General features: G+C 21.6%; 2 protein-coding genes across 7 annotated transcripts in view; both read right to left on the minus strand.

The window, feature by feature from the left end:
• LOC100871243 (bedraggled) overlaps positions 1-22,679 on the minus strand; it is a 29,876-nt gene that overhangs the window by 3,417 nt on the left and 3,780 nt on the right. For 3 of the 5 annotated variants that reach the window (XM_086916827.1, XM_086916824.1, XM_086916825.1), the window contains exons 3-14: positions 21,682-22,646; positions 18,943-19,815; positions 6,055-6,233; positions 5,764-5,980; positions 5,357-5,607; positions 5,062-5,285; positions 4,823-4,979; positions 4,449-4,729; positions 4,237-4,368; positions 1,831-2,058; positions 1,561-1,758; positions 1,355-1,402 (exon numbers count right to left, since the gene is read on the minus strand). In XM_086916827.1, the coding sequence (XP_086772953.1) occupies positions 1,355-1,402; positions 1,561-1,758; positions 1,831-2,058; positions 4,237-4,368; positions 4,449-4,729; positions 4,823-4,979; positions 5,062-5,285; positions 5,357-5,607; positions 5,764-5,980; positions 6,055-6,233; positions 18,943-19,815; positions 21,682-22,634 (3,741 nt within the window). In that variant the 5' untranslated portion in view covers positions 22,635-22,646. Of the gene's footprint in view, positions 1-1,354; positions 1,403-1,560; positions 1,759-1,830; positions 2,059-4,236; positions 4,369-4,448; positions 4,730-4,822; positions 4,980-5,061; positions 5,286-5,356; positions 5,608-5,763; positions 5,981-6,054; positions 6,234-18,942; positions 19,816-21,681; positions 22,661-22,679 lie in introns of all 5 variants that reach the window. The other 2 variants (XM_086916826.1, XM_086916828.1) reach the window with 2 other exon arrangements.
• Positions 1,924-3,757, minus strand: LOC147656113 (TNF receptor-associated factor 5-like). Of its 2 annotated transcripts, none has more exons than XM_086916838.1 (2): positions 2,154-3,757; positions 1,924-2,058 (listed from the first exon to the last, which is right to left on the minus strand). In XM_086916838.1, exon 1 carries the CDS (start codon positions 3,627-3,629, stop codon positions 2,208-2,210), a length of 1,422 nt encoding a protein of 473 aa, XP_086772964.1. In that variant the 5' UTR covers positions 3,630-3,757; the 3' UTR covers positions 1,924-2,058; positions 2,154-2,207. The 2 variants fall into 2 exon arrangements, with proteins under 2 accessions (XP_086772964.1, XP_086772965.1); XM_086916839.1 differs by having other exon boundaries at positions 1,956-2,079.

Here is a 22,679-nt window from a genome sequence, read left to right on the forward strand (position 1 = left end):
ATTCATTAATTTTTTTTTTTTACACTTTTATTTCTAATATACGTTATATGAACATTACGAACGAACTCAGTCCAGAACAAAGCAACACTATCTTAGCAACGGGAAAAATTATTGACCTAGGTTTTTGTATTCTTATATTTAAACACACAAACATAACATTTGATTTCGAATTACTAACTCATTTGTTTTTTCTGTCAAGTCTCTTTTTCTGAACGCCTAGCATTCAATTGTTAGCAACGCTATTTCAATAACACATTGTCGCGTCGCGGAATCAGTTCAGAATTTGATGAAATCATACATATTTATATATATATAAATAATATATATTTGAATATTTGTTTAAAATAAAGTCTTAATTAAATAACTTTCATATAAAATTAAATTATACAATAATAAATAATAATCGAAATAATATTATTCGAAGAAATTAATGTGAATAGTGAATAAAAAAAAATCTAATATGCAATAATAATGTGAAAAAAAAATTCAATGTTTAAATGATTTTTTTAGTGAATATAAGATAGTGGCATTAGTATTATATTAAAATATAGATTTCAATTTTTTTGTTTAATAACCTCATATCGAAATAAAAAATATTGAATTTAAGTGAAATAGAGACAAAGGTTTTTCAATTGATATTTTAATTGGTCTATAAATTTTAAACTGATTCGAGTATTATTAGTATATGTGAGAATAAACAATACTTTCTTGTACGTATAGAAATAAACAAGTTTATCTATAAAAAAATACATTCAATCTTTCTAATTTGAAATCTTATGGGAATGTGTTTTGATTTGCCCCTATGGATTTCGGTAGGCAGATTGAGTATCATACAACTATTTAACTATATTACAATTTAACTATGGATTTAAATAATATGTTATTAATAATATATATTCTGGAATTTACTAAAATTTATTTGAGATAAGTTTTTGTTAAATAAAGAATTACATAATACAAACGTATGCTATTATATTATATTGAAATTCATTTGAAATAATTAATTGTATAAAAAGTATCAATATATTTATTTTCATCGAGAAGCTCTGCTACGCAAGCGACATTGCAATATTGGCCGCGCACCCAACTGAGCGTTTTCGCTCTTTCGTCATCTCGTTCTATTTAATATAAACTTAAAATGCTTATAACTCATTAATCAAGCTTTATCGGACATATGTATATATGAACTTTTTTTATCGTTTTGATATCTAAAATCCACCCTCCGAATCTCACATTTTTATAAACACCCTGTTATATATATATATATATATGTATTATCTATAAAAACAAACTTTTTTTTTATCTATGAATACCATAAATGTTAGATATACAATGATTAGAAAGAAAAACTTACACCATTACATTGTTCGCAGTGATTTATATTAACTTCCACTTGATTATTCTAATGTTAGCACAATAAAAATTAATATTAAATATCTATTAATACACATAATGAAAAATAAGAAATAAAATAAAATTGTTAATTATTAATTATTAAAGATTATTAGTGTGTTAAATATGTCTATATTATTAGTATGTTAAAATTTAATTAAACCTTACATCAAATATATCAGGTGGACCATTGTTTAGATATCGACATGTTTGTATAATAGCTACTGCCGGTATTGTCAGTATTGGTATTAATTGGATTGTAGCTCCGAGTTGTTTTGCCCAAACAGTCCAATATTCTTTAACAGTTCGTCGATAAGAATAAAGTTCCCGAAATCCAGCATTTTTAAATATCGTAATACTAAGTACCTGTTAATTTTAAATCAATAACTATAAATTTATTTGCTAAAAATAATTATATTATTTTTAGCAAAAACATACCATAAGAATAACAGGTAATATAACATTCCAAGTAAATGATAGAAGAGGACCAGCCCAGTGTCTAAGACATCGACCAGTTGGAGGAAATAATTCGGCAACTACTGCTTCACCGCTATGTGGACGTCCTCGTACTGCGAATACAGCACCGACTTGTACCAAATATAAAATTATTATCCACCATGTACCTCCGATTGTATAATCTAGATAATATACAACGTGTATGCCCAGCTAGAAACAAACGATTTATTTCTATGAAACAAACAATATTTATTTGTTTTTCTCATTTAACGATAAAATTGTACAATTTATAGATACGTATTTACTTTTATACAATATTAGTTTTTACAATTAATAATTTGTCCTATTATCTTAACTACTTATGATTTTAAAGATAATGTAGAAGCACTAGATTTTGTATTTGTCACTTGAATATCTAAAAACAATGCATTGTCTTTAATATATCCAGGATAACGAGTTAAAATTGTATGTGGAATAAACATGTAAATTCCAGTTTCTTTATTCACATCATTAGAATTCGATTTATCCTGCCCTACAGCTTTTACAAATTTTTTTACATCATTCGCTGGATTTTCTTGATTTCTCAAGATAGCTGTTGCTTTAAGAATACAAGGCCAATCTAAGAGTGGATCCCATTTTCCAGTTTCAACTTGTAGACATCCAATAATGTGTCGATCTTTCCATTGCCCTATACCATTTAGAAATAATTTTAATCTTAAAGTATATCCATATTCTTTACTTAAAAACTTTGGACTATAAAGAACACAATGATTTTCTTTTGCCTCTGTCATTTTCTCTTTATAGCGATCAATTTTCCATAAAAGACGACCATTATTTGAATATTGATCACAACATTCGTATTTACATTGAGAATCAGGAAATTCTGAAATATTAAATTTTAAATTATCTTTAATCAATTCTTCCAAATATTTTAGATTTTCTTTCATTTGAAACTTCAATTCTTTGCTATCACTCTTTTGATTAGTAATAGTTTTTAATTGTCCCTGTATTTCTTTTTCTAGATTTTTTATTTTCTCTATTATAAAACTTTGCTGATCTATTAATTCTTTTGAATTCTTACATCTCATTTCCATTTCTAGTTTAAGATCGTTAATTGACTGTTGTTGTTCTTGCCATATATTATTTATATGTACGTTTTCCTTTGTTAAAAAAGTCTTTAGATCTTTTAATTCTAAAGACCAATTACCTAGTACTTCATCATGCTTATTCTGTTCATTAGTTAATTCATCATGTAAAAGTTTCAATTGTTCCGAGATTTGTTGAAAACTTAAGCTAGTACGTTGTTCCATGTTATCACAAGTTATTTCTAAATCATTTAATCTTTGATTTAATATTTTATTAGACTGGTGACATTCTTTTATTACATTTGTAAGTTGAAATCTCAAAAAATCAATTGATTTTTGTTGAGAATTCAATAACTTTAAGCATTGAGACATATTATCCTGAAGAATTCTGCGTTCTTTTTCCTCAATATTTATTGCAGATCGTAGCAATGTTAGAACAGAGAATACTTTATTTTTCCATAAAGAATCTTGGATGTCTTTTATCTGATTATTTCCTTTAATAATATTCCTATTGCATGTTTTTCGATGATCTTCTATATTTTTTCGAGGTACATAAACTCCACATTTAAAAGAACATTCCTCTAAAACAGATCCGCAATGTTTCACATGATCGTACAAATATTTCTCTTCCAAAAAATTGTTGCAGAAATAACAAGGTACACTTCGTCGTACTACAGAATTAATTTGATTATTCATTTTATGAAACACACGGTGACTCTAGTCATACTGATGAAATATTTAATCAAGTTTGTACTTGGATTGATAATTGTTATCTATATAAATAGAATATTACATGGTCTATCTGATAAAAAGATAATTTTAAATCCTACGTTCGAACAGAACAAGCACTTTATATTATATTATATTAAATTATTATATTATTATAATATTGTATTTAGGAAATTAATATATTTATGGAATATTTTTAGAAAATTGATTCTAGGGACCGAAACAAACATAAATTGATACAAATTAATAAAAATTTCGATCGAGATTTATTTATAAAATTATAAATAATTAAAATTTGTTTTACATTTTGTTTTTACCTCGTTTCATTTAATATAATATAAATTTAAATATAATTTAATAAATAAACTTCGATTGATATTTTTATAACCAACTTTTATGTTTATTCTTTAAAATCGATTTTCCAAATTTATCTATAATCTATTTTAACAATATATTATTCTGTACAATAATTTTTTAATATTATTAACAGATATTATTTTAAATCAATATTTTTGATTCGAAATATTTCATAAATATATTATATAAATAAATAAAAATAAATAATTATATTTACCTCTGTAGCCATAGGTAAACCTAGTATGTAAGCACAAACACAACTGAAGAATGTAACAGTAGTTTCCCACAATTTCATCATTTTTGTATTTATTGCCATAATACCAGTTATTACACAATGCCATATTGCCAGCTATAATATTGAAATATATATATAAACTTAGAGAATTAAATATTACATTTTCAATTTTTATTAATATTTCAATTGCATACCTGTTGAGCTATTCCAAATAAAATAAGAATGAAGTAAAAGAGAATTGCCCAAAATGGCGATACTTGCTCAGTACCTAGTAATGCCAATGTTGCGGGAACTAATTCAGTCGATAATCTTAAAACTTGATAACCAGATTCAATGCTAAAGTCTGCACCAGGACGAGTTACGCGCTCTCCAACAATAAAAGAAGTATGTGCCATAAATCTTTCTGGTGTACTACTATATCCTGATGGTGCAGGTTGATTGACGGGTCTCATAAACATATATAATGATATTTTTTCTAAAATAGAATATTATATATAAATATAATTTTCTAGTTTTAATTTAAATTGATAGTATTATATAAATTATAATAATATAAATTGATAATTACCAAATGAACTAGGTATATAAATATATCCGTGATGTCTGAGAACCTGCACACAAGTATTTGCCAGAAAAGCAGCAAGAAGTAGAATTGCAATTGTTAATACAATTACAAGACTCGTATCTCGTTGTAATAGATGTTTGTGCTTATTATGAGCAGCTATCTAGAATAATAATTTACGACTAAATATTCAAATATTCACTCTCATGTATGTTTATTTATTTATATATTATTTATATAGATACCTGCATAGCAGCTGCACCAAATAATCCCCATGTAAGAAAAACTTCAATAGATGCAGCTAACCACGATTTACCATTAATAAAAAATTCAGTCCATACAGTGGCTGGAAATAATTGATGTATAGAACCTGGTGGCGTAAGACCGAGCAATTTTGTACAAAGAACTAAAGTACCAAATACGGGTACTAGTGTAAAAACATATACTACTTTTCCATAAGATTTTAATCCTAAAAAAAATTATTAAATATTAGAAAAAAAATAAAAAATATAAATAATAATAAAATTATAAAATATCTACCTTTACTTAATGATACAAATACAATCATCCATACAACGGCTAAATTGAAAGCTAATTGAAACTTCAATGTTATAACACCAGGATCTGATTCATTTAAATGATGTCTTTGCAAGACAACTCCGCTAAAATAATCTGGTACTGTTTCATATAATTTATGCAAATTACTATTATTTTGTATAGATTTATCGTCTCTGTATAAAGAAAATGGTTCTGCCCATCGATACTTATCCTGTTTCGTTATAAACGAATCTCTAAAAGAGATTGAAAATATTCTATTGTAACATTATTATTGTATACTTTTTGAAATCTATATATTTATAATAAGAAATATTTATAATAAAAAATAATAGAATAAAATTTATAATAACATAGAATTTATTATAATTCTATAAAACAAATCAATATACCTAAAGTATATGAACATCCAAGATATGCCAATAACACTGTAAATACCAATAAAAGCTTGTGCAATTAGAAGAGCTATTCCAACACCCTGAAAAACAGGTGAAATTTTCCACATATCTACAGATCCAGCTGCCAATCTTTGACCAAGACATACATGTAACGTCAAAAGTGGAATACCCAATATCAAAGATAAAATTAAAAATTGTACAATGAAATTTGCTGAAAAAAAATAGTAAAAAATATGATAAAAATTAAAAACTTTGTACAAATTATGTAGTAATGTCTATACAAACCTCCAAATTGTATACTGAGAATAGAAAATCTACTTATATTAAAAAGACCAAGAGTGCAACTGAGACATGCCAAAGCTGGACTAAGAGCATGTGGCCATTTTCCCAATGGATTAGCATCTTCGTCCTCATCCTCTCCTCTATCTTCATTTCTATCGACATCTCTTTGCCTTTCACATATTCTAAAAAAAAGGAATATTTTATATTTTAATATAATATATAATATAAAAGTATATAAAAATAATAAAAATATTAATAATAATAATAAATATAAAAATAAAAAATATTAAGAACAGTATTTCATCGAGTGGATAATAACTCTTGATTATTATATAAAATTAAAATTAAACATTTTATCGATTTATCGTAAAACTGGGACAAATATAATTGTATCATATTTGTCATTTTTACTAAAAATGAAACACTATATCATGATTCAATTACAAAATAATATTGAATATAAGATTTATTATTGAATATTTATATAATTTTTTATAATTTTATAATTAATATAATTTTATAATTATAGAATGTTTATTTGAACGTTGAACATTATTTTCAAATTTTCGTTTTAAGTTAAATCAAGTTATATATAATATTACACTATATAATCATTAAATTATATAATTTTATTATTACATATTATATATTTAAATTTTATAAATTTTATAATCATTTTTTCATTATACGTGATATATGTAAAAATAATAATATTACAATATATAATATATAATATATAAATATAATATATAGTATAAATATTACTTATGATATATACTTATAAAATAAATCGTAAATTAGATATAATAAAGATAAAATTAGATAAAAAAGATAGAATAAAAAATTACAATAAATAAAAGTAATGCAATAATTTTAATGAAAAATAAAGAATGATCAAAATATTATTATGAATTAGAAAAACAAATATTTAAAAAAAACTATATGATTTCAATTGAATTTAAAAATGCAATTCGATCTTGTTTTATATAGAGAATACAAAAAGTTAGTAAATATATATACATATATATACATATTGTATCAATCTTGCACTTTTCCTGATATTTCAGATGATGATTTGTAAATAATTCATATATGGATATATACATATAAAGATTATATATCTCGGATAAACTTATTACGTGTCATGTTGGATCATCGTTGGATCAAGATGAATATCGATATTTTTAATCATTTTTATATTCATCTAAAAAGAATACAGAATATTCATACTATTAATTTTCAGCATTTTTTTCAATCGATAGATTAAAAAAATTAAGCATTTAAGCTTAGTTAGCAATTAAGACGAATTTAATAATCTATTATAATTTAATAATAAATAAATATATATAATGAATTCAAATATATGTAGAATTTATTGAATGAATTCATAATGAATTAAAATATATGTTGAATTTTCAATAATGAATGAAATTGTGAGAATTTTTCTTGTTTTAAAAATTTTTGAAAATTTCGATAATTCATTAAAAACATTGAAATTTTCATTTTACAAAAAACTCGCTGTCTTTTTTACTTATTTTATTATTATACATTATTTTATTTTTATTATTATATATTACATTATTATACAATTATTTTATTATTATACAGATTTTTAATATATTCATGGAACATAAAATCAATTCTAAAGATCAAAGCAAACACAAAAGTTAATATACGAAATATCAATTATAAACATTTATTACTATATTATATAAACCTCTAATATTTTTTATTGTAATAATTCATTAATTGCAATTTTCATCTTACTCGAATACTTAAATACTCAAAATCCTATTCTAAAGTAAGTATTCAAAAGTAGATCTTATTTAAAGTAATTCATTAATTTATATCTAATATATTTGATTTATAATGAGAAAATATTAAATTATTAACTTTAAAATCAAAAAATTTTCAGAATTTAATATAATCCCATTATAAACCTAATGGTTTTTTTAATGGGATTTTGAAGAAATATATAGAATTTAATATTATTATATTAATTTCTTATACAAAATAAAAGGAGAAATATTGTTTTCAAAATTCTCCTGCAATTATGTTAAAAAATATTAAGAATTAGGACATTAAAAACTCATTATCGTTTTTGAATAAAAAAAAAATACTATAAAATTACAAAAAATTATTAAAAATTAAATTTTTTCAATACAAAAAATAAATTTATAAATATTTATTTCATTATTAATATAATATGATATCAAATTAAGTTACAAATTAATTTTTTTTATATTTTCTACTCAATGAACATTTTTAAAAACTCATCTATTTTTATTGTTTTATATCTATTTAAATGTATATTTAATGAAATATTGCATATAATTATATTCAATTATATTCGATATAATTATATTCAATGTTGAAATATAAAAATTATATGATAATTCCATATAATGAAAAATTAAAGTTTTTTGAAATATAATAAAAATTTTTTTATCGATTTTATAAACTTTTCATAAATGTCCAACATTGTATTATAAACAAAAAGAAGTTTCGAGTCTGAATATCTTGAAACACAATTTTAATAGATATTAACATTCCAAATAACTGCCCAATTGCTTATAATTTAATAAATTATAATATCAATCAATAATCAATATCAATTTAAAATTTTATAACTCTAAAATTTATTATAAAATTATAAAAATCCCATTATATATTATAACATTCATTCTATATAATAAATCATTGAATTTGTCTTGAAAATTATTATAAAATATGATAAAAATATAAGTGTCAACTTAGAAAATGACATTTCACGAATGATATTATTTATTATAGTATAAATTAAAAAAATTTATTCTGATTCTCATATTGCACTTTGTCTTTTCTATTTTTTTTTTTAAATTTATTATTTATAAGAAAAATATTGAAAAGTAATAATATAAATATCTAAATATATATCTATCTAAATATATATAATTCTATTTTAAAATTTATATTATAAATAATAAAAAAATGTCTTCTAATTATCATTTTAAGACATATTAATAAGAATTTGATGTTAGATAATAAGAATTTCAAAATCTAAAAATTAGCTCGCGAATTCTCGAGTCTTGAAACTTCAAGGACAAAAACGGAATGTTTTATCGATTAATCAATAAACTGACCACTTCTAATGACCACTTCTAATGCTTAGCGGTATACGCCAATAATACATGAGATTAGAAACACGCGAACAGTAGATTTGGCGCGATAGTGACATTATATTATATATTTATGTATATCCAAATACATTATAATACATTATATTAAACTTGCATTATATTAAATTCACTACACAAAAAAACAAAATGCAATGTATATTATGTATTTTAATTGCAAAAATTCAAACATAACATTCTTAAAATTAAATATAGACGTAAATCAATGATTAATCAAAATAAAAGTTACTTCTCTGAAATTGTGAGATTATATGTGCATATATGTATATTTCAATTTGTCAATGATAAATTTGAATTTAATAATTCATTTATTAATATGACTGATCCATTATTACAATAAAAAGAGTACGAAAAAAGATAATAAGTTGTGGCTTTTTATTTTTATTGTCTGATTATCAGGATTTAAAATTTATTAAAAGTAAAATGTTAGATAATAAAAATTATATAATAAAATCTTTGTTACATAATAGATATATGAATACATTATTATAAAGAAGCGAATGAATTAATAATTCATTTAAAATAAGAAACGTATTTAATAGAAAGTTTCTATTGATAATATTTTACTTATATTAGTGTATTGAAAGTTAAAAAGAAATATAAAAATATATACGTAGAATATATACGTATCAGAATTTTAATAAATTTCATATATGCATGAATTTATTCTTCTATTTATATGTACTTTGCAATGTAAAATGTAATCAGAGCAAAAAATATGCTTTAATGAATCAGTAATAATATATATGCTAATATTATTAGTAAATAATAAATATAATAGTAATCATAGTAATTCTTTCTGACAAAAAGAGTTCCTGAAATATAATCAAGATTGACAAATAAATACGATAAATCGCATAATATATTATATATATTTAAAAAAGATTTATAATAACCTTGATTTAAGTTTGATTATTTAATTTCTTTTTCTTTTGAAATGATCACTATCTCCTTTATTCGATGTTTCGAAGTCTTGGTCATAAAACCTCCTAGTTTCAGAGACTTAATTTCCTTGATTTCTCAAGGAAAACAAGATATCGATGATGAATAATTTTTTTTTATATAATCTATGTTAGATTAAAAATCTATCACTATTAAATTAAATTAGAACTTGCTCAGAAAAGAAAAACATTATCAGATAATAGATAAAAATATATAAATATCAGAATTTCAGAAAAAATATATAATTATTTATCTATATGATTATTCAAATTCAAAAATTGTAATTCATCGTATAAAATTACTTTGAGAGAAAATGTTTATCAAATAATAATAAATAAGATAATAAGAAATAATAAAAAAATTATAATGTAATAAAAATCATTAAGAAATTTTTATAAGAACAATGTACCTGATACGATGTCTACGTTGACTACAGTAGAAATATTGACGACAAATCGTAGGATCGTGGTTCATCTTGAATATATGTTACGTCAATGGTGTCAATGACCTTTCGTTGTCATGAGGTTCAGATCGATTTTTCTCTTTTTTTAATTCACTTCTACTAATAATCAATATATAGAACAAAACAATCGATTGATTTTATATTCGATTTCGAACCGATAATGATATAATAATAAACAATTGTATGAAATACACAAGCGTTCAAAGTATTAACTTCCAACAGTGTTCATTTAGTAAAAATAATCGAATTTCAAAATCATGCCTTTCCAATGTCAATTTTAAGAAAAATTTTAGAATTTCGTTCATATTGTTTAAAAGTGCATATCTCTTTTCGCATTCATATAAAATTCATTCACATTTGTGGTGGTTTTTTTTTTCCATTATAATATAATATAATAGCATGTTTCTTCATGTTCCAATATTAATATCGATTCATAAGATATTCTTCGCAAATTTGTTATTTAATCAATGATTTAAAAATGTTAATTACGTTATGGATCATATAGTTTATCATTTAAAATCATAAATTATAATAGTATTTATAAATTTCTAATTTGATGATATTTAATTCTCAAAATTTTATTCTAATAATTTTCAAGAGATTTATTTTTTAATCATATCCAATTTTTTACATTGCACACCGATAATAATCAATCAATATTTGCTTCAAATACACCGCACTGCAGTTGTTTTTCTATATGATGATCGATCAAAGTACAGCATCAATTATTCTCGATCATTCGTTTTCTTAGGAAGAATATTTTTTATCGCACTATCATATTTACTTTCATAATTGATTTAAATTGTTTTTATTTAACTATGATTTCAAATAAAAGATATAGTTCGAATTTTATTTAAAAAAATATAATACATGTTTTGCATTATTGTTGAATTTTTAATAAAGAAACATATAAATTCTTGATGCGATCAACTAACAATAAAATAAATGTCCAAATCTATTTAGTTTTTTTCATATTTATTATTTATTATTAATTAATGTATTGTTCAAGAAAATATAAAGAAAATATATTTTCATAGAATTTATTTTTTGATTTTTGTAATGAACGTTTGTAAAATAATTAGTCGATAATACTTCAAATAATACTGTATCATAGTATTCCAAATAAATTCATTTTCTTGTATGAAATATCGATCAGTAACCGGTAAAATGCCAAAGAAAAAGCAACACGAGAAATGTCGTCAATTTAACTGATTCAATTTTTTAAAAAAAATACGTAAGTAAGTATTAAAATAAAATATAAAAAAGATTATCTGATGCTTCTGATATTTAAAATCTGATATTTCAAATAATATAAAAAAAATTTTTATCAAAACAAGAAATAATGAATTGTAAATACACTATTGTTTTTGATAACCACTTAAAAACAAATTATAGCGTTATCGCGAATAAACTTTGAAAAATTTCACGATCGTTTATGCTTCCAGCAACTTGCTATACTGACTGAATACACCATTGCTGATGATCGTATGTAAGTAAATACGTAGGATCCCTCCAAAGTCAATATATAACTGTATCCACTTAAAGTCACGTGACGAATAAGGTAGATGAACGCACGTGTATACTTACGCTTGCGTATTCAATCGTTCATCAAATCGTAAGAATTACGATCAACCAAAATTGATCACTCATAGTATTCATATTTAATATTTAATTTATTTTCTATTAATTCTTTATAATATAATATATATACTGCTAATGTATAGTTAATATCTGATTAACATTAATAACTTATTTTTATCATTATTAAAATTTTTTCTTACATTTTAAAATAATTTCTTAAAAATTTTTTTATATTTTAATAAACATTTCAAGAACAAATCTTATTAAAAATGAAATATAAATTGAAAAAAATATTGTCACAAAAATTATAATAAGATTAAAATATAATTTTTATTGAAAGAAATATATAAATTGATTCTTTTAGTCTTTTAATTTTTTAACAATTGACTTTCAACAATTGTTAAACCACAATTGGCTCTTAATTTCTCATTTCTTATTCTAATAACTAATTTGATATGTTGATGTAATAATTAACTACAGTAACAAAAGCCAAGTAACAAAATTAATATGAAGAAAATATTCATATATAATAAAATGATACAAAAATATTGATTAATATAAATAATGATTATTCTTTAATATTTACTCTATTTACTTATGTAAATTTATTTATATATTTCTATAAATTTATTTTATTAAATTATTATTTTAAAAAAACTTGTTAAATTTAGATTTTATATAATAGTGTCCATGAAAAAAATTATAAAATTCAATAATTTTATTTTTAAATTTTTCAAAATTTACATAATAAAAACAAAGTATAAAAGAAACTAATTAAATTACAAATTTATTATCTATGTGATCAATTTTCTGATTCCTATATTTAATAGATATTACAAAAAAACCAACTAACTTTGTGTTTATTTAATATGTATTGTTCTATAATAAATGTTTCGCATACCTTTTTTTCATTTATCTTTTACATTCGTTATAAAAAAAAATTGAAAATTTTTTCTCATATTTATAAAAATTTATTTTGTAAGTATCTTCGATAATTAGCACGGTAATTGCTAATAAATACTTAATATTTATTTGTTAAAGATTATTCGCAAAAAAAGCTATGCTTTAGAAAATAATCAATAAGAGGAAATGTTGATAGTGCATATGCACGCTATTCAAATATTTATATTGAATATATTAATTTTCAAACAAATTGGCAAAATTTTTGTAATATAATTAGTAATGATAACGATTTCAAACAATTATAACAATAATTATTATCTTTTTTTATAAAATATCTAATGAATAATGAATGAACTATGAATAAAATGATTGATAAATTTTGAAAAGTAATAGAATTATTGTACAAATATACCATTAAGAGAGCTCCTACAACAAACAATACCGTTGAGTCAGAATAGAATATTATAAGTCCATAAGAATTATTGACCCAAAAACCGTATTATATTTACAGTATTTACTCAATCGATATAATTATTCAAATGAATAATGGTTTTGAATTCTTTTTTTATTTTCTTTTATATTTCACATAATATTCAAAAAATTTAAATATGTAAATATTAGTAAATAAGAAAAAAAGTATTAAAAAAATAATGTCAATTTTGTAAATAGAAATAATTAATTTAGAATTATAATGTATGTCTAGTTTTTAATTTTTTAGTTTTTAATTTATTTGAATTTTATATAAATATTGTAAAATTGTTAATCTATAAATGTTTTTTTTTTTATATTTTTCAAGATTATCAAAAATTTTATCATTTATCCTTAAATATATTTATCCTTATATTTTGTAATTCGAAATTCGATTAAATTTCATAAATTGTTTATTGACACACATTTTAAAAATATAACAAATTTTGTCAGAATTTTGCATTTAATTTGCATTTTATTTAATTAATTGTTTCTTTAAATTCATCTAATACTTTTGAAGAATTGAAAATATAAATTTTTTTTTATTAAATTTTGTTTTATTATATAGTCTAATTCTTATAATTCTTTAATTTTTATTGATTATACAACTGTTTAGACAAAAATTTTATGAACATAAAATATTCTTAAATCATGAATTTATTATAAACAATAGTATATAAACTATTTTAAATTATTTATTTTATTGAAATCAATATAAAAAAATCAATATAACTTTTCTATCAGCTTAATATTAATATAAAATATAACTAATAGATATAAAAATATAATGAAGAAAATAGATAGTTTAAATTACATAAATATTTGAAAAGTTCAGAAGCTTTAATATAAATAATATTAGAAATAAATAAAAAAATCCGGAAGTTTTTATTTTTCTATAAAAAAAATACTAAATTTTATAACAGTTGGTTTAACAATTTTCGAATAATCATTAATTATAGAAATTAATTATTGATATTTTTGAGTTTAATAATTTTTTATTTTTACTGATATTTGATTTTCACGAATAGAAAAATAAAATATATATATCAAATTTTAAATATGAAAAGAGTTTAAAAGACAAAGTTAATATTGCAAATTTTAAATTCTCTTATCAATACTTTTGAATTTTCTTCTACAATTTACAATTTTATTTTCTTCTTAACCATAAAAATTTTGAAGTAAGCTTTGAAACTACTCTTTATGGTATAAATCTTTGATAATTGCTTAATATGAACGAAACTACATATATTATTTTTCCTACGTTTTAATATCAAATATTAAAAGATGATAATTTTTTATTTTTTCTTATATTCTTCGATAATGGAAATTTAAGATTTTTTAAACATTTTTAAAGTCAATTATTTTTTAATCTTTTATATTATTCGTAAATCTTTGAATGAATTATATACATATCATTGAAAAATTTTTTGCAATATATAAATTGAATCACTGATACAGCTTAATAGAAAAAATTATTGCAATATTATTTTTTAATATCAGAAAATAATAAGAAAACATAATGAATATATGATTCATTAATTCATTAATGAAAAACATAAGAGTTCATATATTAATCATTCATATATTCTTCATATATTATTCAAATTGTTAATCGTTTGTTACTTTGAACTTTCTCAAATTTTTGGAAATCAATATTATTTTAGTTAAAAAAGTTATTTTGTTTAAAAGGAATAGACAAAAAATCGTATCATAATTTCGTTATGAAATCAGTATTGAGCAAAATTCAGGTTTGCCTTTTTCAATCATATAATATATATGTTCTAATTATTGAATTACAGGAAAAAATAAGATTATAGATAATCCTATAAATATTAAAATATGAATATATATACAGATAATGAAAATATTCAAATGCTTATATTTACAATCTTTGATAAACGAAATATATATGTTAATGAAACTTGTTTAATGAGATATAAGTGTAATAAGAGAGAAATCTTAAGATTATGTCAGCAAAATTTGAAAATGATTCATCAATTTGTATAATAGATTTAACACATTTATTATAAACACCGTTGATAAATTACAAAAGTATTCAAACGCTGGTACGTTCTTGATAGTTTTTAAACACTCTAGCCAAAAATATAAACATTACAGATATTAAGTATAATTTTCACGTTGATATCAAGCTATTATTCTATTAACAGTAAAATAAAAAATACGAATACGAAAAAATCTAAAATAGAAAAGTGTGAATAAAAAATTATCTTTCGATTGCAAGGATGGAAAATCATATAATGAGATAGTAAAAATCGTAAACAGAAGTAAATCTACAATACATCATAAAAAAATCAAAAAATGAAGAAACAATTATAAAGTTCGTTCGGGTCGACCAAGAAAATTAACTGAAAAAGAAAAAAAAATTATTATCGAAATAAAAAAAATTTTATTATATCTATATTTTCAAATATGATATCAAAAATATTTGACAAAGTTCATCCCCAATTAAGTCGACAAGTTTTACGAAGTAATAATTTTCATGATAGAGTATCAAGAAGAAAGCCATACATTAATAAGCAAAATCAAAAGAAAAGATTGACTTTTGCAAAAAATTTGTAACAAAAGATAATGCTTTTTGGGAAAAAATGATATTTTCTAATGAATCTAAATTTAATATTTTTAACTCGGATGGACGAAATTATGTATAGAGAAAAATACAGAAATACAAAATTAGATATCGAAAATGTATGTCCAATAATCATGGTGTGAGGCTGTATGGCAGTTAATGATACAAGAAATTTAGTATTTATTGATGAAATACTAGATAAATACAAATATTTAGATATTTTAAAAAACAATCTCAAAGATAATTGGGATTCTTAAAAGATTTTTACTTTCAACAAGATTTTTAAACATACAGCGCAAATCGTGAAAGAATCATGAATTCTATACAATATATCCCATATGTTAAATATTCACCACAGAGTTCAGATATAAATCCTATCGAAGATTTATGGCCTGAAATAGGCAAAAAATTAAATAAACTTCAAATATCTTCAAAGCAGATGCTTAAACAAAAACTTATAAAAATATGGAATTCTATCAATTGTAATTTTACAAAATCACTGGTATGGAAGTCAATTGAGACAAATTACCCCCAAAAGTGGTCCAACAAAATATTAATAATACTGTTAAATAATATGAATGTATATATGAAGCGTTTGAATACTTCTGTAACCTACTAACGGTATGTGTTTGTAATAAATGTATTATAACTACTGCAAAAATTGATGAATCATTTTCAAATTTTGCTGACACAATCTTGAGATTTCCCTCTTACTTCTCATTATCTTAAATAAGTTCCATTAGAGATCCACAGATATATTTCATTCATCAAAAATTGTAAATGTAAGCGTTCGAATACTTTCATTACCCATTGTATATATATATGCATAATTGGATTAAAACGATCTATTTATTAATTTATTATCAGATCATAATCAATCAAACTATAGACGAAAAAATAAAACTGATGCAATTAAAATTTAAATTATTGAAAATAATTCTTCTTTCTATCAAAAAGAAAACAATAGAATATTAATTGCGCAATACGTTACACAATAGTTCATCGAACTAGCTGTGAGCAATCGAGAACATTGACTTATATAAATAAATAATATTTTGTAATATTCTTTTCAAAAGAATTAACCATAAACAATTAAAATTTCAATTAATAAATGATGTATATTTATATAAATGATATATATATATATAATATATAATAATATATATATAATATTTTTATAGATTTAAGATGTTACGAAGAAAAATTTACTTAAATAAATATTTAAAATTGTTATATTGAAAGGAAATTGTATATTTTCAATAGATAGTATATGTATAATAGATAATATACAAAAATATTCACATTTCTTTAACTAGAATTTTATTGATTATAAAAAAAAAGGAACTTAAATTTGTTTCTTTCAATAAATTTATTATAATAAATATAAATTTATTATAAATTTACTATAAAAAAATGAATTTAAATTTCTTTCAATGGATTTATTGTATCTATTTTAAAAATGTTATTTATTTAATTTATTTATAATTTATTTAATTAACTTGATATAATAAAATAATATTAAAATTAAATAAAATCATAATTATTTTGCACAACTTATTGCATCATAATATTCAGACATTTTAAAACTTTATAGTAAAATAATTAAAATAATTTTTTATAAAATTAAGTATTCATTTTAATATCTTCTTTTTATAACACAAACAGTCTAAAATATTAAAAATTATTTTTTGTTAATAATACATTATATATATTTTTTTAGTATGTATTGGTTTTTTCCATTCGATCATCCAATTTTTTATGAGAATACATGTGCAGATGTAACAATAAAAAAAAAATAAACATAAGACATATATTGTAATTATTGTAACTTTCATCATTGATCATTTTTAGCATGCATCACATATGTTCCAGATTTTAAAATTATATATTTAGTTATAAAATGATAAAATAAAAATTTTTTTCGTTTTTTAATTCGTAATATTTAACATTTAACTTTTAGCAGAATAAAAAAATACATGGAAATTAATTAATTATAAATATTATGTCATTTAAAAACATGTTATAAATTAATATATATATTTATAAAATATAAAAAAAATCATTATTTTTTATTTACATATACATATCTATATATATTTTTACATTTAGTTTTATATTATAAGTTTTATTATATTTAATTTAGTTTTATATTATAACATATTTATATATATTATAAGTTTTGCGAATATTTTATGTAATTATTTAAAGGAGACTTTCTATACTTAACAAATAAATAGTACATATAATAGTAACCAGTTGTTAAATGATTTAATAAAAATAGATGATAAAATAAAAATATATATATGTATAAGCATAGAATAATTTCTTAAATTATAAATAATTTTCTAATAATTTTCTAATAATAATAACTTTTTAATAATACCACCAAATGTGATATTTTTTTTTTTGTCTAAAAAAGATCCAATCAGTATTTGGAATAAAACTTGAATGAACACAATTAATTAACTTGTTAAGCTGATTCTCGATAAATATGACAATAAAATTAAATAAACAAAGTTTGAAAATACGATTTATGTCTTTAATAAATTTCTAACGATTTAGATTTTCAATAATTCTTTGAAAAAAAAACATTGATAGTCATATAAATAAAATATTTTAATATTTCATTTATTATTCGAAAAATAATGTATGGAATCTGGAATTTTTTGAATCTTAGAAATTTTCATTAATAAAGCAAAGTTTTTTCAGATCAATTCTATTAAATTGTCTATCTATAAAAAGTAAAAAAAATAAAAAGTAATGAAACTCACCGTCTGGAAGCGATGCGTTGTGGACTTGTCGTACTGGAAGGTGGACTTGTGGAAATACCGCCAAAAGAACTAGAATATGTCGTAGTTCCTGAAACGGTTGTGTCACTGCCCGTAGTTGACGACAAAACACTATTTTGCCTCGAAGTAATTTCACGATTTCTTATTCTTTGCGATCGACTTCCTCGAAATTGTCTTTCACTTCTTTGGAATACAACATTTGAATTATTTGTATTTCTAACAGGAGCACTTGATGGTCTCACAAGAGTGCCGGATGTCGTACCATTTGTTTGGGCAGCTAATATTTCTGGTGCAATTAAGGCGATATCTGGTAAAGAATTTGGCGCGGACGCAATAGTTCCGCGGCAATTATTTGAATCGATGCTTCCTTGTCGTTCCGTTTCTTCCGGTAATCTTAAATGGCGCAAACGTCTCATTGAAGCCCGTACCCAAGAATTAACAACTGTAGAGTTTTCACATATTTCCTGATCGATAATTTCGCTATTTGCGTTACAATGTATAATTTCATTCTGATCATGTCTGTTACAATCAGACAACGGATCGGATGTTGACCATCGCGAATGACTATCAACTACTAGGGATTTCACTGTTCCAGAAACAGACATCGCGGCACTACAACCCGCTTCGATAGCATGATATTCATGATTGCGCCTGCGCTTTGCAGTTTCATTGGTGGGGGATGCACTCCTTCCTTTTGTGCTTTCCTGAACCACGTCAACCACACTAACTGCTAACGATTCTGTAACGCGCGGATATTCTACTTCTTCCAACCATGACCAATCTACTTCCGAACAATCTGAATATCCATCCCCTTGATCTTCTTTATTTGTTCCTATTTCTTGTTTTATTGAACAACTGTAAATAAAAATAGTTTTTTAATTTATCATTCTTTTGCATTTAAATTACATGTTACGATTATATGTTAAATTAAAAAAAAATATAATTATAAATTATAAATATATACAATATATATTTCTCTGAATTATGTAATATAAGAAAATTTAACTAGATATATTACGAATAATATAAAAATACTATATTTAAAAAAAAAACAAGAATACTTGAAATTAAAAAGAGATTAAATACGAATCAAAAAAATACAAATCATATAGAAAAAGTTTTAAATGAAATCTTTATTTCGCGAACGTGACTACAGATGCTACTTCAATTTATGTACATGTTCAATCTCTACACTTCTTACGTGCAACTTATGACATTACTTTCAATTAATCATAATAGTTTAAAACAAAAATTCTTTAAAATGAACAGTATTTTTATCGTTATTTGATTTTATAATCTTTTTTTATTATGATCTTCAAAAATGATCTACTATAAACTATATTAATATAGTTTAATCTAACTAAAAAAATTTAACATATTTATATTTTTATATGAAATATTGTATTTTTATTCTATTCTAAGAAATAAAAAAAACTAAAAAATTTCTGATTCTTCATTTTCATTTCTAATCATAAAAAAATTATAATTTATGAGGTTCTCTCTCTATTTTTTTATAAACTTGATATAAATCAAACTTTTATGTTATCATATAAAATGTGCTCATATTCTGCAATGAATATTGATGATATCTAACAAATTCAACTTCTCGATTAAAAATTATTCAGTGTTAATAAGTAGACTTATTTAAAGACTATTGAAGACTAAACGCATTGTTATACATTGTACAATATTATACTGAATACTAAATAAAATAGAATTTTATAATATTTTAAAAAATAATATTTTTATTTATTATTTATTATTATAATAATGAAATTTTATTAATGTAAAATTTAAAAAGCGCTTTTTAAATATCATGCAAAAATGATATTTAAAATTATCACAAAACATGATTAATCTCAAATACTTTATGGAAAAATAAAAAAGATTTATATAATAAATATAACGTAAAAAATACATATAACAAAAAAATTACTCGATGATTTTGTGATAAAAAATAAATAATAAGTAATAAAATCAAAGTTGAATACTTCTTAGTATTTCATAATTTAATAACTTGATCATATTATCATCATCCATATATTCAAAGTCAATAATTGAATAAAATAATTTAAATGAATATTTAAATTCAAATTTATGCTTTAAAAAAATTATTCTGAGACATCATTCCAAATATATATATATATATATTTATACATACATATACTATTGTTCAAAAATGAAAATAGTCACAATTTTATATGAAATAAAAAATCTTTTTGTAAATATTAAAATATTAAAATAACTTATAATAAATATTTATTAATATTTAGAAAAGAAATTAATAGAATGTTGAAAAATTAAAAATTCAAAACTTTTTTAATAAAAATAAGATAATTTTTTAATAAAATAGTCTTGATAAATAAAAAATTTTGATATAATTTTATATTCATTTGATATTATCATAATATTTGTTTCACTATATATATATTATTTTATTATTCAGCAAGCTTTTCTAACAAATAAATTTAACTTATTATATAATGTGATTTTTGATGATTTTTTTAAATCATCAATTATTAAAATCCTTATTCTTTATTCCTTCTTTTTAAACTTTTGGGCAATAATATATAATATAAAATATTACGATATATATGTATAAACATGCATATTATATAATAACTAAATATTATAATTTTTATTATTTTTATTTTTAATAATTCATTGCTAATTTATTATATATGTAAATAAATGCAAGAACAAATAATAAAATTACTATACCTTAAAATAAAACTAGACTGTCGATGAATACCATTGAAAATTGGTTGTGAGCAATTATATTCTCTTAAACTACTTGATCTATCGAATCGTGAGAATGCATCTTGGGTTACAATCTTAAATGTAGTTCCTTCTGTCCAAGATTTACGATGTGCATGTTGAAACGATCTTTTTTTGGCTTGAACAAACATTTCTTCTTCGGAATATCTTTTAATAATATTCATATTAGTTTCGAATTCATAATTATAAGGATGAGATATAATATTTTCCGAAATATTTTCAGAAAGTTTATCCGAAGATAATTCAAAAGTTAAGTTATTTACATCTGTGTCGGTTTTCCAACATTTTAAAACTTTTGAACAATCATTATTATGGTAATTCAACAAATGTTCATTTTTTATAGTAGAACATGTTAATAACATAAATCCGTGTGAATTTATAAATTGATCGTAATGGTTACATTTCGCCTCGGCATGATCTTCATTGTCATCATGTTCTGTGAGAAAATTGAAAGCATTATTAATTTCTTGTGTCTCAAATGTCTCTTCTTCAAGCTTTTCATTGGAATAATATTGATTTTTATGATTTGATACATTCCCATAATCGATAATATTTTGATGCTCTTCATTAATATCAGAACAAGTCTTTCTTATAACTGGTTCTAAGTTCTTGGTAATATCGCGAACTCTTTTTATGGTATCGGATGAAACGACATCAATTCTTTTACGAATAGGTACTACTTGATCGTGACCTAAAGTGACTAATACATCACTATTGTCATTTATACATTGTATTTGTTCTTGTTTTCTAGTTAATGATAATGCTTGTTCTAATTTTGGCAGACACACATCGAGAAGATGTTCTTGTTCCTCAGATGATGATTCTTGAATTGATACTCGTGATACACAATTATCGTTTCCAAGATCGATCAAATCACCATCTTCACTTGAAGTCATTTTGATTAATTACTGTAACGAAAAAACTAAAATTTAATTATAAAT

Source organism: Apis florea, unplaced genomic scaffold (assembly GCF_048593485.1).
Source record: "Apis florea isolate Af1SG1 unplaced genomic scaffold, ASM4859348v1 contig_3803_pilon, whole genome shotgun sequence".
Classification (NCBI taxonomy): Eukaryota; Metazoa; Arthropoda; class Insecta; order Hymenoptera; family Apidae; genus Apis; species Apis florea.